Source organism: Sphaerodactylus townsendi, linkage group LG05 (assembly GCF_021028975.2).
Source record: "Sphaerodactylus townsendi isolate TG3544 linkage group LG05, MPM_Stown_v2.3, whole genome shotgun sequence".
Taxonomy (NCBI): domain Eukaryota; kingdom Metazoa; phylum Chordata; class Lepidosauria; order Squamata; family Sphaerodactylidae; genus Sphaerodactylus; species Sphaerodactylus townsendi.
The window spans coordinates 32,507,906-32,524,909 of NC_059429.1; the positions used below are offsets into that span (position 1 = coordinate 32,507,906).

Below are 17,004 nucleotides of genomic sequence, written 5' to 3' on the forward strand. Positions count from 1 at the left end.
TTATTTCTATTACTGTAATCTTGTTCTTATCAGTGCAGGTGGGAGAGAAGTCTGAACAATAAAGGACTCAGTCGAAGGACTGTAGTAGTGTTAATGCAACTGAACTGATTCAAAAAGGTACCCGCTCTGTTCAAACATCATGAACAGACCAGAGTTTGCTCATGCAGAGTTCAATTCTGATTCATTCTGGGACACAGACACTGTCTCCTTCCTCCAACTCCCCCTGCACACACAGCCATAAGACATCTTGGTGATCCAGTTCTAATCTGTTGTGACACTTAATTTCAGGCATCTCAACAAACCCATGTTTGCTTAACTCACAATAACTAGAGTTTTTAGCCAGAACGAAGTAAACAAATTTGAAATTAACCAAGCCACAAAGCCTTCAACTGCAACTTTATGCACACAAAGGAGTGGGGAGGGAAGGTGCATGAAAGGCCAAGACTTAACCAGGCTTGTTCTCATCACAAATAAAATGCAGTTGTCTGCAACTTCTAAACATGTCCCCTCCCTCCTACCAGAGAACAAAAGTCCATTAGATGATAATAAACAGGACAGTCTCACACTATTTTGGTAACATACTACAGGACTTCTTAAGACACACAGAAAGCTTCATATGACTCCCATGAACAACTTCTCAACTAAAATCCTCATTCTTTGTAGGTCACATTCAGTTGTTTTACCTGGAGTCTTTCCTTTTGCTCCTTCTTTGCGGGGAGAATACAATTCTTTGCTTCTGATATTTTTACAGCAACCTTCATGACTGCAATGTCATAAGCTCAGACCCAACTTCAGAGCAAGATTAAGCACAGTGTGCAGATGGGATGAAAGAAAGCCAATTTACAAATACAAATCTCTTTCATAAAGAAGAAAACGGTGCAGGCACAGATATTAAATGGGCCTCATTTTTAAGTATGACGTATTCAAAAGATGATCCTAGCCTGAAAACCTGTTAGACGGCTAGAGTTATTATACTGGGTAACTCAAATTTATTAGGTCACAGAAGCAAAGATCAATAACAGTTTCAAGACGAAGTTGGATAAATGTACGTAGGAAGTATTGTATTATGCTTTTATTAAGTATCTAATATACACATAATATTTGCCATTAGAATACCCAGTTAACACAGGAGAAACTTTTCCTCAAACTATTTCCTTATGGGCAGGCTACGGTCTAAATGACCAAGTAGGGGGCAGATGTTGGAATCCCTAATTCAATAAGAATAGCCCACATGACCAGCAATTGCTCACATGATCAAGTATTTAAACTTTACCCAAAGCACACTGGGGCACTGATGGAAAAGTTGCTTCCATCTGCTTAGACTAATACTGGAAGATCTCATCAGAAAGTGCCATTACTGAAGATAGAATATGAAAGGAAGAACTTACCAGAGAGGGTTAAGAAACTTTTCTACGTGGTTCAGACTTTTATCTGTTTAACTGATTTACAGACCCAAATATAGCATCCATTTTCGACCGATTTTTGATTAGCTGATGGGTTAGATGGAACAGGCCATTCTGCCACATTCGCCTGACCTAAGAGTGACTTTGAATGCTTCAAATGAGTAGTGACAGAAGAACTGTAAGTGGTTCATATTTCCTGTAATGTGCTTAAAAAAAAAGGTCTTTACTTCTCCCGCAGGTGAGATCAGAAAGCTCAAGATGTATGTAATGATCTTTGAAACCTTCAGGTATACCCAGGTCAGGGACCACACTGGCTGCTGTTCTCCGCTAAAGGAAGTGAATGAAATGAATAAATAACCAAAGGGGATGCAATGGTTACATACAGTGTGATGTGGGGTTGAATGATCCGTTAGTGAAAGAGCAGGCACCAAGTATCAATATAAGCACTACCAGAACATGTAAGTTCTAAAAATGTTAGTATTTTTTGGTCATATTTCCTGCAGAGCATGAATCCATATTGCACATCAGGCTGTTGCACTATTAACACTATCCAATACCCTTTAAGCAGGAAGGTAAACCAGGGTTGAACATGCTCAGATACACTGTATAACTTCACATTTTCCAGGACTCAGTCATGCTCTTGGGAAGACCATCTGAGGTTGAAGCACAAATTAACACCAAGGCATCATTTGTTCTGTTGTTTGGACAACACAGCTATACCTTTGGCTCATTCCGCACATGCAGAATAATGCACTTTCAAACTGCTTTCAGTGCTCTTTGAAACTGTGCGGAATAGCAAAATCCACTTGCAAACAGTTGTGAAAGTGGTTTGAAAACGCAATATTTTGCGTGTGCAGAAGGGGCCTTTGATTTGGAGTTAAATTTCTCATTTCTTCAAAAAGGGGAACAGTTTTGAGGATAGGTGATATGAAATAGAATTTAGTAGGAAGGGGTTGGCATACAAACTCAAGATGAACTTTATCTGGAAGTGACTTTTCTCCATGCTAATCATTAGGTTTCTTATATCTCCTACATTGGAAATGTCCTATTTGGTAAGGAAAGCCTGAGCTGAATTTCTAAATTTGTACTGAAGAAATGACAAACTGATCTCTTTTGATGCTGAAAATATTCTATACACAAATTAAGCCTTAATAACCAGATGTATTCATAGGACACATTATGGTACAGTGCCGCCAACAACTGACATATTATGACAAGGCTCTGCCCCAAGGAATCTGTGATCCAAATTAGATATAACACCAACGTGATAATCCAGAATACAGGGTGGAACCTTACACTGGAAGCAGACTAATTATAGGCTTTCAGCAATTGTTAGCTTGCTAGTTGCACCAGATACTCCTTTGGAAAATAAAATGCATTCAGCTACTACTAAGATGTGGCTGAGAATGCTGAGCGGAAGAGCTAACAAACAAGGTGATGACTCACCTTGCAGAGCAAAGCTGTGCAACTCTCTTCATGCAAAAGAGCAATCTAGGCACAAAGGGAAGAATGAGAATGGAAAGGTTCAAGGAATTCTTACCAAAGGGTCATGTAAAAACATGGGTCATTGTGACCTAACGGGATAACATATGGAGACACATATAAAGCATAAAACAAAGGTAACGCAGTGGAAAGATCAGAAGCTCCTTTGTACGTCAACGAGGTCACGATAACGGTTTGCCTTTACACATTTGCAAACATTTATATTTCATCTCACTGCCATATATAGGCCTGAAAAAACAGGTTCCAATAATAATATTTTAATCAACCTTAGAACTTACCAAACAACTAAAACAACTAAAGTATAACCATCATCGTTTAATAAAACTTCCAAGGGCCAGAAAACAGATCCCAATTGCTTCCTGAAAACTACCACAAGGCTTTCTTCCTAGGGGAGCCACCCTTAAAAGTCCCTATCTATACAATGAAAAGTCCCTATCTATACAATTTAACCTCGATGTTAAAATGGCACCCAGAGGAAACCAAATTAGGAGCTTAATATATCAAGAGGTTTATAGAGAGGGAAATCATTATTTCAACTACACCAAATTCAGATTATTCAGAGCTTTAACTATACCAGCACTTTGAACCAATGGTGTAATACAGGGTTATCAACTTTTAACTTCAAAAATTATTAATTATGGAACAGAGCCCAGCAGCATTTGATTTTATTTCTTTACTCAGTACATTTTCATCCTCCTCGTCCCCCAAGAGGGAAGTGTACACTGTTTTCCCCTTTTCTTCCATTTTATACTCAAACAACTCTGGGCTGAGAGTGACTGGCCCAACATCACCTCGTGAGATTTATGGCAGGTTGGAGGTTTGGACTTGAGCCTCTTAGCCCCCAGTCTGACATAGGCACTGATGGATCCAGATAGAACCAAGCATGCAAGCTATATAGCCAAGGTGTACAGCTAAAACATAAAGCAGGCTTGTCTCTTGATTTTGACGAATAAACAAAAACATGCTCTTTTTCTGATCTGTAATGTAAACTACTAGCAAGAATTAGTAACAGCACTGCTATAGCTTGAACCAAATGAAGTTTTCAAGCTCACTTTAAGAGCAGCCGCATAGACTTAAGAATTAAAAAAAAATAAAGTACAGAAATGAAAGGCATACAAACCAACTCCAGATGTTCCAAGGAGCCGAATAAGCATATATAAGGAGAGGAGTAGGATCATAGTGGCAAGTCCCACTCCAAGCTACAAGCATTCATTTGAACATATAGCTTTTCAGTCAGAGAGCCTGTATTCAGATAGGCTCAGTACATCTCTATATATAAAAAGCTAACAGTGTTTTTGTTCATAATAGTATAACTCAGTAACCGCTGGGCCAATTCCTCTGAAAATTCCGAGCCACTATAGTCAGCCAGGTGAGAGTGTTTTTAGATGTTCACATACCTGAAATTTCACACCTGGCCCAGGTAAAATGCCTTTTTCCTGGCGCTCCATGGTGAAGGACATGCAGCTGCCTGTGTGTAACTGTCACCCTTATAGAATGTTAGGTGGCAGCTTAGAGATGTTCCACTCAGATGGCCAGATATGAGCAGTGAAAACAGTTACACTAGCCAGTGCTTTCAGTGGAAGTGAAACTACATACATACACTCCTACACCATGAGGGAGAGGGAAAGGAGGGGGGGCATGCAAGGAAAGAGAGGGAGGAGGAGGAGGAAAGGAAAGAGAGGGGAGGCATGCAAGGGAAGAGGAAGTGAGAGAGGGGAGAGAGTGAGGGGAGGCATGCAAGGAGGAGGGAGAGGCAGGGGCCCCAGCATCTTGATATGACCCACCCACCCTAGCGGAGGGAAAGGGAAGGGAGGGAGGGAGAGGGGTGGCATGCAAGGGAAGAGAAGTGAGGGAGGGAAGAGAGTGAGGGGTGACATGCAAGGGAAGGGAGGGAGGGGCCAGGCTCCCTAGATTCCCTGAATACTGCAGTTACAGTTAAAAAACTAGGCACGCGTTACTCAGGAGTAAGCTCGGTACAGCAACCATGACATACTTTGAATGGCTGCGTTGCACCCCTCAGAGGGTTTCCTCAGAAGCGATACCCATTGCCACCAACCAAACTTACTCCCAGGTAAAGGACCATGACCAGCCAGCCTAGATGTGTGGGAGGGGTGCCTTTCTATCCCCCCTCCAAGGAATGCGGTCACACACATCAATGACATCGCACAGTATCAGGCTGCGTGTTTGCATGAGCACGTACTGCTGGCCTCTGCAATTGATTTGCTGCTACTGTTCCTTTCCCATTTCAACCCAATAAGCCATAGCAACGCGTGGCCGGGGCCCCTTAGTTTATTTAAATGAATGCACACATATTGAAGGCAGAACTTCTGTCACAATTCCATCCTCCCTCCCTTGCCACTTACAAATGTTTATTCTGTTCCCTTGAAAAGTATTTAGAAACCTTCAGTAATAAACCCAATAGAGGAAAAAATTATTTCTATTATTTGTTATTATTGGTCATTGACTCTGAATAAAGAATTGTCATTATCTAGGAAAAAAGTCAGAAAAAGGAGCTGTTCAATAAGCCATTGTTGGTAGGTTTTGTTAACAAAATAAACAATTATTGGAATAAATCCATATACCAAGAATGAAATCTGGAAATGACTTAGTTGGACAGAAATAGCCTCATGACCAGAAAATTCTTCCATTAACCATGAGTATGGATGGAATCATCAAAGGGAAAAATATACTAATAAAAGAATCAAGGAGACAGAATCATGGAGAGGACACGAAGCAGAAGAACAAACATTTGAAATGTAAAGCAAAAATAAAGAATGAAACAGTCAGAAAGAGCCAAAAAGTCAGTCTAAGAAGCACCATGCCATCTTCACAGGGTGAGAGCAGATTATAGCCAAACAAGTTGGGTCTATGACAACATGAACAATGAGAAAGCCCAAAGTCACAACTATTCATGGCGTATTGGTGACCTTGAAGAGAATGCCCATAGATAAAACAGATGATCAGTTTAGACCAGCTAGTTAATATTCAAGAAAGAAGTAGGTTATATGCCAGCAACCAACAAAACCAACCAGGCCTAGTAAAGACCTGCAAGACAGTATTTTTTTACCAGCTAATGTGTAAAAACAGACATTGCTCCACCACTCTTTATATCTTTAAGAAGCAAAACCACTCTTGCTGTTTTGGCAAAGGTTCTTCTCTTTCCATGTTATCAGAGAAAGAGTTAGTGACTGTGGTCACACAACAAAAACACATCATGTATTTCTTAATTCTAAACTTTCTCACATAATGAAACTTCAGCAGACCAAATAATTGGAGTTCATTCTTGTCGTAAAATAGTATGTTTCTTCACTTGTTCCCTCACTTGTTCCCAGGGGCCAGAGAGGGAATGGCAGCGGCACCCTGCTCTGTGCCGCTGGCTGCTGCATTTCCCACCCTCAACTTATACATGAGTCAATAAGTTTTCCCAGTTTTTTGTGGTAAAACTAGGTGCCTTGACTTATACTCGAGTCGACTTATACACGAATATATATGGTAACTCAGCAGGTTTCATTTATATAGGTAAAGAGGGGAGTAAGAAAAGAGGCCTACCAGTCAATGTTTGTTTTCAGAAGTTTTGGTGAGACTCCATCTAGGCCTGAGGCTTTGCTGCTTTTTAACTATTTTATGAATGACTTCACCTCTCCTGGGGAGATTGGAGGTCATTCTGGCAAATTTCTAAAATCTGGAGAGGGTTGCGAATGATCTCCGGGGATGGGGCGGTATAGAAGCTGTAAGAATAAATAAATCTGAACAGTCATACAAAGACTGAAGAAAAGAGACCCATCTATTTTCTGGAATTCCTATGGAGAGCGTTGTTAAATTATTCTCACAGCCTGTAAAGCAGGTCAGCACAACTTCACCATATTTCTTGTCTTTTCCTACTACTCTCTGATATCCACTGATTCCAATAATATTAAGCATGAATTCTGCAGTACAGAATATGAACAATTAAAATTTATGCAGCTAACTGTATCTTTGATGTCAAGGGAACTTGCCTAGAATTGTTGTTACAGCTTGATATATTCATTTGTTTTCTTTTAAAGAATGACCCAAGTCCATAATCTTTAAGATCCATGCTGTGCCTCAACCAAGGTGCCTCAACAAAATCAGTGTGCCCAGTTTCACTCTTTGTCATTGGGGGCAAGGAGGAAACATGATATTTCTACATTTACAATATTTATATCCCCATCTTCTGCTCTAACAAGCGCCACCAAGGCAGTGCACATTTAAAACATACATATATTATAAAATCATTAAAATAAACCTTTCTCCCAAGCATACTTTATTAAAACAACTTTTTAAAAGTTAAAAAACAGAGTTCAAATACATATAAAATAGTTAAAATATATACAGAACGTAAAACATTAGTTAGAAAGGAGGGAACACGGAGGGAATGCCAAACAAAAAAGTCTTCACCCATAGGCGGAGTACAACAATAGAAGGGGACAGACAAATCTCCCTGGGGAGACAGTTCCAGAGCTTTGGTGCCATTGCTGAGAAGATCCCCTCTTGGTTGTCACCCAACTAGTCTCAAAAGTGGGGGCACCCAAACCAGAGCCTCCAAAGATGACCATAATAGTCAGGCAATTCATAAGGGATTAGATCAGTGGTTCTCACCCTGGGGGTTGGGACCCCTTTGGGGGTCGAACGACCCTTTCACAGGGGTCGCCTAAGACTCTCTGCATCAGTGTTCTCCATCTGTAAAATGGATAAATGTTAGGGTTGGGGGTCACCACAACATGAGGAACTGTATTAAAGGGTCACGACATTAGGAAGGTTGAGAACCACTGGATTAGATGGTCCTTCAAGTAGGTTGGTCCCAAACCCTATAAGGCTCTGAAGGTCAAGACTAGTACTTTGAATTGTGCCCAGAAACAATGCAAAAGCCAAGGTAGATTAGCCAAGACTGGAGTCACATGATCCTGATGAGCCAGTCCAATCAACATCCTGGCTGCATCTTTCTGTACCAAATAAAGGTTCCAAACACTTTCCAAGGGCAGCCCTGTGTAGAGTGCGCTGCAGTAATCTAAACTAGATGTAACTATGGCATGCATCATAGTGGCCAAGAAAGGCCTTAGGTTGGTAACCAGTTGAAGTTTGTAAAGGCAATCTTGGCCACAGGTGCCACTTGCATACCCAGCAGCAGATTGGAGTCCAAAAGCGCCCCAGACTATGGACCTGTTCCTTCAAGGGGTGTGCAATGCATTCAGGACAGGTGGCACCTTAAATCCCAGGTCAACCTTCCACCCACTTGTAGCACTTCCATCTTTTTAGGATTAAGCTTCAAAAAATAAATCCCTGGTATACAACCAGAAGAAGATGCACAGGCTTGCATCTCAAGATTCTTATTTCCCAAATCCGATCCCAGCCTTCATTCCCACATCAGCCTAATTATGAAACATTCAAGGCAGGAGAAGTAAAATCCTGATCTGGAGACATTCTTGAGAAAAAATACTTCCTCATTCTTTTCTGGTGTGTTTACTCCCAGGCCCAAGTTAAGCAGGAGGAATGTAGTTACTCTACTAGGATCAAACGTGTCCCCTCCTAATGTATGACAAGCTCCACTTATTGTAATGGGAAGCATAACAAAAGCAACTAATGTCCTAATCCAGCAGCGTCATTGTTTAGTGGATATGGCCAAAGAAAAACAGTTTTCCAACTCCTGTTTGAACATTGTACATATACTGCAAAAACACAATCTATTTAATCTATCTTAATGTAAAATTTGAAAAAGGTTATGAAGGCTCCAAAACGGAAACTCAAAGCAAATTGCATGTTTCAGATTAATGCTGTTTTTGCAATGGCTAGGGACTATGGCAGCACATAAAATACATACAAAATACTAAGCTGTTATGAACTTGCCTTTTACTAACAGTAAGTAAAGGCGACTTAAGCTGGGACTTAAGCTGGCAAAGAAATTAATATTTCTTTCAATCATCTACATAGAACAGAAAAAAACCCACAGTAAAATAAATAACCCCCACCCCCCACATCTTTTTCACATGACAAATACATGACAAACATATTACCTTCATTTTCAGAAGCCTGGTGTTTTACCTGTAGCACCACATCAAAGGTACTTGTTGGACTGTCCCTGGAAATAAAAAGGACAGTTTGGTTGGTCTTAAATACTTCCCCAAAATGTGAACAGACTGCAAGAATATTAGATGAGTTACAGTTTTTAACATTAACATTATAGAACAAGGATTTTGGTTTGCTATTGTCCGAGATTCTTCTGTATGATTCATGGTGACCCATCCAAGTATTTGAGTTGAGATTCCAGTTCTGAGATTCTGAAGAACTAGCTGTAGTTTAAGAAACTTTTTGAGCGCTTGTTGAAAGCAAGGTTCGATCCCCCGGGGAAGTGTTTTGATGTGAAATGCATTGGGATCATCAAATAAATATTGTTTATGTATTTGAAGAGTGCCTGTGCACCTTTTGTTTTGTCTTGTATTCATCTTCTCAGGTACAGCCCATTTGTGCAAAGATTCAAATCGAACAAACATTTCAATTATAATTTTTCTAAATGAGGCCTACTAGATACATGGGGGCCAACTGGATGAGCACAACATAATACTACACATAATTCTACACTGGATGAGCACAACATAATTCTACACTGGATGAGCACAACATAATTCTACACTGATCAATTCTACACCTGGAACAATTAAAAAGGGGGAAAATCATACTGGTAGTGAAAGAAAGAAAAATCATACTGGTAGTGAAAGAAAAATCATTCTTGGAATCCACAATGTGACATACCAGTTCAGTGAACCGATACCTTGTCGTAAATCTGAGCCCTTCGGGGATAGGGCAATATACTAAATTTATTTATTTATTTATCTATCTATCTATCTATTTATTTAATAATAATAATAATAATAATAATAATAATAATAATAATAATAATAATAATAATAATAATAATAATAATAATAATAATAATAATATTTGCCCTTAAATTCTAAGGAAAATAACTAACCCTTGATTCATTTCACAATATTAATGTGTTGCTAAAAAATCAAACTTGTAGATTTGGGATCAAAATTTGATACAGCTCAGTGAAAAATAAAATCACTGGGTTGCATCCAATGAACCATAAGTAAGGTTCAGGAAATCCCCATGAAAAACACTGGCAATCTGGGATTCTCCATTGGGAGGGGTGGAAATCAGTGAAAATTCCCCATTTCTGGTAGAAATGGCCTTCCACTTGCAGAAAACAAGCACCATATCAACCCCTTACCCATTTAAAGCCACTGTATCTCCAACAGTCAAAATTAAACTACTTTCATATTGGTTTCATTTTGTAAATATGGCTTTAAAGCAATTATACTTTGAGACCCATGGCCTATAAGATTTCATTCCTAGTTCTTCCAGCATGAATGTCTTGAAAATCACTTTAGTTATGAAGCAAGTAAACTGTCAGACTTGGACTAGAGAGACTTAATTCAAATTCATATTCAGCCATGAATCTTACTGGGTGACGTTCAGCAAGTCACTTTCTCTCTACCAAATCTACCTTAAGCTTGCAACAAAGTGCTGGTAGGAGGGAGTTTGGAGACCTCACAAGCAGGCCAGGAAGAAAATGTAATAACTACCGTCCTTCTCCATGAAAATTACTCCATTTTCTCTTTTAGATGTATATGACAATTTGAAAGTTCATGAACCACAGTATTCAGAGGCAATTACATAAAATTTGTTTTTCATTACTCAGGGTTGCATTTTTTGACCAAAATCATATGCAAAATTAAATTTTGATCATTATTACATGGGGGGGGGGAGAATCTCTCAGCCCTAGCCTATTCTAAAATATTTAGTTAGACCAGGGGTCTGCAACCTGCGGCTCTCCAGATATTCATGGACTACAAATCCCATCAGGCTGATGGGAATTGTAGTCCATGAACATCTGGAGAGCCGCAGGTTACAGACCCCTGAGTTAGACTCTATTAAAATACTAGAGAGAATATTGGGTAAGAGTTTGTGCATTTTGTTCTGAATAGAAATTTAAATTAGGTACATGGCACATTAATTTGATTTTGTTGCTTAGTGAAAGTCCTAAGGCAAAGAAACCTTACTGAGTTTTTAAAAAATCTTTAGTGAACTACCAAGTCAGTCAATTAATCTAAGACAATCAAGTGGCACAAAAACCACGGATGAGCCTATACCAGCTCCTCAATAGCAACATAAAAACCAGTATGTATGGAGGAAGAGAAGCATGGATTCTTCATGCCTGCTCACACACTACAGAATATGTAAAATGAAAGTCCTACACATACTAATCCTACTGAGCTAGGAATAATTAGGTTAGGGTCTGGTTAGCAATTCCCAGCTACATCTGGTACTATGGATGACTCAACCATTTTAGAACTGACATCTGTATGGACAGCATGGTGCCACATCCAAGCAAATGAGAACAAGAAGTTCCATCATTACTGTTCCCTGTTACTTTGTGAAAGCAGAATTAAATGAAAGAGATTGCAGGTAGATGCACTGGTCCTAACAAAAATCTAAATGCCAATAGCCATATAATATTGTTATCAGAACCGACCAAATTAATGTAAAATGGCATGCAAGCTACTAAATTTCCTAGACTTCTTCCCTAGGGTGAATGTCAAAAAACAAACATCCATCTGGATAAAATGTTCTGGAGAATCCAAATGCTTGCTTTCCTGTTATTTGAATGGTCTTTGTAAAGATATTACACAGCTCCTGTTTCCAGAATTAAAGGGAAAGTGTGATAAGTCTGCCTACAAGAACTTATGTCCGCCATTTGCAACAGCTTGAAAAGAAAAAAAATGACCAATGCTCCTTCAAATTATGAACACTTTTCCTGGAAATCATCCCTGTCCTCCCAAAAAGTGTTCAGGTAAGCAAATGTTTTCAAATTGCTGGGTAGTTTTACATGATTATGAAAAACAACTTCCATTTTTCTCAGAGACTATTATCTAGAAAGTCCTTATTAAAAGTTTTGTATTTTGCTTTTAATCCTCTCAAGAAGATATGGCATGCTCAGCATGTGTAAGAAGAAACCAGTACAAACAACAATAATTATATCCTAGATGATGAGAAAATAACAGTTGCTTCTAATCTAAGTTACTATAAGAGTAAAATATGGATTGGGGGTGGGCAGGTAGAATAACATAAACAGAATAAATCATGCTATGAGAGCATACACTTTAATAACAGAAACATGTTAAAGCTACCAAGTGATGTGTTAGCTTAAAGAGAAAAATCCAGAATGAAATCAGGCTGGAATTACTTTGCCGAATAAATGCTTATCTAAGCTTACATAAGTACTTTTTGCTTCTAGTTTATCCCTTAGCTTTCATTTAGAGTCTGTATGTTGCCACAGGACTAGTAACATATTTATTATAATATGAACTATAATATTGGATATTACAGATAAACAGGCCCTGAAGTTCCAGTTTAAGCTCATTATCATACCATCTATGTCTATGTGTGACAGTAAGACCCAGTCTGCTCAGCATGATTTAATTATAGACAAACAAGCATAGACATTTTATTGTAGGTTTTTAACAAGCCAAGGCGCCTGACAAATGTTTAAGTCCTTCAAGACTGAACATAGTTTAAATAAGAACTACAACAAGCCCTTAAATAATATTAAAACACCTTTTTGAAGAATGATAGTCTGAGGAATTCCATATTACCTAGTCCCTATACAATTGTGAATTAACTGTCTTGTGAAGTCCTTTCCACCATAGCATCCCCCATCATGTATCATGTTATCAGCATAGTTACTGGTGAAGAGAATTTTGTGCTTTAAAAGATGACTTAGGCACATCAGCATTGAAAACACACTTAAAAAAAACATGGTGAAATTCACAAGGTTTCTTCCATCCCCACCGCACACACAAATGCAAAGCTTGACTCACTGCAGAAGGATGAGTGTGTATATATACTCATCTACAATGAGTCAAGCTTCTGTTTTCATCAGGCTTCTGGGTGAGCTATCCTAAAGTTGGAAGGGAAACTATCACAGCTTACTTCCCATTTCCCAGTAATGGTATGAGAGACATAGATCATTCCACAGCTACTATCATGCTGCCCCACACACAAAGTAAAAATTAACCAAGCTGGCAAATTAGGACTCCAATAATAGCAGCAATAAAAACTGGACAGTTAAATCTTCAGTCTGTTTTAACCACAAACTCTTGTTTCAGAAACTGGATCTATATTTTATAGGTCAATATCTCTGCATTAATAGTATTAAACATTTGTGCTTCCTGCTGCGCATATCTATAACTCTGCAAAGTCCTTTCAACTTTACTCATCCCCTCCCACCACATTTTAAAGTGTCAAACCGCAGCAATAAATGTCAAATTGCCTTTTATGTCTATTCCAACTGGCTCTTCATAAACAGACAACTGTCAGCTTGCCACACTAGAGGTTAAAGCTCTTATCACTCTAAATATAAAATTCAGCACGGGGAGGGGGGAATCAAAGCTCTAACTGCAAATACCATGAAAAATAATGCTCATTCATCATCCATTCTGCAAAAGTTATTTCCTCTTATGCTAGCAAATCCATTCAAGCTGAGAGCCAGTTTATAGACTGGCCTGGGCATTGTTAGAGAGAGAGAGAGAGTTAGTTCTTGGATCCCACAGAACCTTGTGAAACTCCACACCTAACAGGCACTATTTCAGCTTGCAATGCCAACCTCTGCCAAAGTGAGGAAGCACTGGAATCGCCCAGACCCATAATGCCAAAAGTTATAAAGTTCTGTTTGAGTAGTTGCATACATATTGAGCAGTTGCAGAAAGATTGAAAGTTTTCAATAGCTGAGGTGGAGACTTGAACAAAAATTAAAATCATCAGATTTATTCACAAGTGTGCTGGTGGGTGGTACTTCTTCAGGAATTCAGGGCTGGTTTGGATGCCAGATGTTCATAGCCAAACTCACTGAGAATAAGCACTGGAGGAAAAAGAGAGGCTAACAGAGCAGAAATGTAGTATTGGAGGAGAGTTAGATGGATAAGCTCCTCTACGGAGGAGCGCCTACTGGAAATCCCTGGCCCAAAAAAGATCCGGCTGGCCTAAACGGGCCAGGGCTTTTACTTCCCTGTCCCTACTTGGTGGAACAGGCTCCCTAAGGAGACCAGGGCCCTGCGGGACCTTCAGAGTTTCCGCAGGGCCTGCAAAACGGACCTGTTCCACCAGGCTGTTGGCCAGCCGGGATGACCATCTGACCCTTATACCACCTAGGTCTCCCATGGGCGGGAATGGGGTTGGGATAGGTCGCCATCTGAAAATTTTAAATTGTTTAAATTATATGAATTTAATATTGTTAGTAGATTGTTTTTATATTTGTATTTATATTTTATATTGATGTACAATATACATCCGGGGGGGGGGGGGGGGGTTTAAAAATGGAATGAAATAAATAAATAGATAAATAAATACCTTGGATGGCAAAAAAGACAAACAAGTGGGTCAAATCAAGCCTGAACTAGAAGACAAAATGACTAAACTGAGGCTATTGTTCTTTGGTCACATTGATGAGAAGAAAGGATTCACAGGAAAAGACAATAATGCTAGGAAAAGTAGAAGGCAGAAGGAACACAGAAAGACCCAGTATGAGATGGATCAGTCGAGGAAGCCTGAACCCATAGTTGGCAAGACTTGAACAAGGTTGTTAATGATAGGACATTTTGGATGACTCATAGGGTCACCACAGGTCGGAGGCAATTTGACAGCACTTCACACCCAAACAGACAACAACCAGCTTGGGTTGTTCTTGTGCACTCAGCAATATCTTGATCCGCAGATGAAGGCTTTTAAAAAGAATTATCGTCATAAGCCAAAGATAAGTATTATCTCCCTGCTAACCTCTGCAGAACATACTGCTGTTAGGCACGGAAACAGGCAGCCAGTAAAAAGGGGGGGTGGGGGGTGGATGGCAGTAGAAGAAGGTATCAGTGGAACTAGAAAGACAGGCTGCTGTTACTCAAGTAGGACCTGCCAGGGTCTCATAAAGTTGGATGAGGGGAAGGAGAAGGAGGGGTTGCAAAGGAAAAGAAAGGAGTACAGGTTTTATTCTGAATTAATCCAAAGGAGCCTGTGTCACAAAATTAGGAAGAGGGACCGCTTCATCCACTCAGGTGAGCTTGGGTCATCCAGCATCGTGAACAGTGCGGGTCATACTACAGGCCGAGCTTTCGCACGTGTACTCAGAAGAACCCCCCCCCCCCACCCCGTTTTCAATGGGACTGGTAAGAAAGAACACGCGGAGGCAGGAGGTCGTTGCAAATGCTCGCCTCTCTTCGCCTGAGAAATATTCCGAGTGGGGCTGGGGGAGGCTTCGAGGCCTGGCCCAGAATGGTCTCCGCTCAGTCCCCCGGCGGAGCCTCCCCCTGCGCAGCCACCGCCAGCAGCGCCCCTTCTGCTGCTGCCGCCCAGCCCCGTCACTCACTTGATCCTGCAGTCCATGGTCGCATCTCGGGGCGGGGAGCCTCGGGGAGAGGCGGCGGCAGCGGCGGCAGCACCCCCCTCCCAAAAGGGCGCGGAGAGGACAGCGGCAGCCGAGCAGGCGGGCGGCGCGGGCTTTCCGTTCTTCCTCCCTCAAAGGCCGGGCGGGGCGTGAGGGGCGCCTGTCCCTGGCTGGCGGCTGCTTCCTCGGCCCGGTGTGACGGCGGCGACCGCAAAAGCAGCAGCAGCAGCACCGCCTCCCTCCCTCCCGCTTGCCGATGTTGGTGCTGCTCCTCAGGCGCCCTCCGTCCCTGCCGCGGAGAAGCGGCTTCTCCTGTACCTTGTGAGAAGCGAGAAGCAGGAAGCCAGGAGGCCTGGGCTGGGCCTGGCCTGGCGCTTCTGCTCCACCTGACCCGCAGGACTACAGCAGGAAGGGCCGAGGGGGCCAGAGACCTTGTGCGGGTGGGGGCGCCGCTTGCCTTTCCTCGGACCAGGCGAAGGAAGCGTCACACCCGCCCGGGACAGGCCCGCTCTTGCGCATTGGACAGGCTTTTCACCTCTGGGAGAGAAACGGCTTTCTCCAGCCACGGCCTCGCTGACCAGGCTGGCCTTGTTTGAAGGCTACAAGTCCGAGTCCAAACCTGGCAACCATCCCCGGTTCTCAAATATTGGCCTAAGAGCTGGGATCAGAGTCTCTTTTGGGCTAGTCCGTTCTCCGCTTTGTTACGTCATACAGTGGTTGAAAAAATATTATTTGGTGTATTTTTATCCCCTCTTTTCTCCTTTTTATCCTCACACCAACCCCGTGAGGAAAGTTAAACGGTGAGACAATGACTGGTCCAAGGTCAAGCAGTAAATTTCATCGCGAGGGGGTATTTATCTCTACCCCAGTTTAGTCCTGTACACTTTGACCACTACATGACACTGGCTAGGTGTGGATTTCGTTCAGCATTCCCATGTGAGGCTCCTTGGAAGAAGGCTCAAGTTTCAGCGAGAAAGGCGGGGATACTAAGTCAATAAACAGCCTGGGATCTTGGTGAGATAAGCCTTGGCAAAATTATACAGAGAAGGCCATACTGCCCAAGGCAGGAATTCCCAGGCTGGGTTTGTTTTGCCAAGCTGCCCTGGGAAGGAAGGGCGCACAGAAAGTAAGAAGTCTGTTTCTTGCTAGAGCTGCTATCTTTTTTCCCTCTAGGATAGCTCTTATATTTTTAAAAGCAGCTATGAGACAGCAGCACAACTTTTCCTAGCATCAGGCAGCAGTGAAGGGGCTGCTGCACCTGTTGAGTTTTTGCATTTCTTGATAGTATTTAAAAGCACAGGAATTTCATGGGGGAAGAAAGGTGAGAACCCACACCTAGCTTCTGTTTGGAAAAGGAAATGCAACTCTCTCACCGCGTTCTCTGACAACCCCAGTTGAAAACATACTGAAAACTACTTAATACAGATTAGTCATCTGAAGCTCTAGTCTATCTGTCTTTATTCAGAGCAAAGTCCCATTGAGTTCATGTGGCCTTTACTCCCAAACATTATATAATAGCAGGGTGATTCTGTACAAGTAATTTTCTCTGATAATTGCACTATAAACCATTTATTTCTAAGAATTCAGACTATATTAATCCCAAATGGCTAACTTTTCATTTTCCCCAATGTCATATTTTTCATTCAA

The 17,004-nt window shown here is 41.2% G+C and overlaps 1 protein-coding gene across 2 annotated transcripts in view; it reads right to left on the reverse strand.

Moving 5' to 3' along the window:
• Window positions 1-15,869, reverse strand: part of DENND1B (DENN domain containing 1B) — a 228,878-nt gene extending 213,009 nt beyond the window's left edge. Inside the window, exons 1-2 of one of the 2 annotated variants that reach the window (XM_048496683.1) lie at window positions 15,340-15,869; window positions 8,936-9,000 (exon numbers count right to left, since the gene is read on the reverse strand). In XM_048496683.1, coding sequence (XP_048352640.1) covers window positions 8,936-9,000; window positions 15,340-15,356 — 82 coding nt within the window. In that variant the 5' untranslated portion in view covers window positions 15,357-15,869. The remainder of the gene's footprint in view (window positions 1-8,935; window positions 9,001-15,339) is intronic. The other variant, XM_048496684.1, reaches the window with a different exon arrangement.
• Window positions 15,870-17,004: the final 1,135 nt, after the last annotated feature.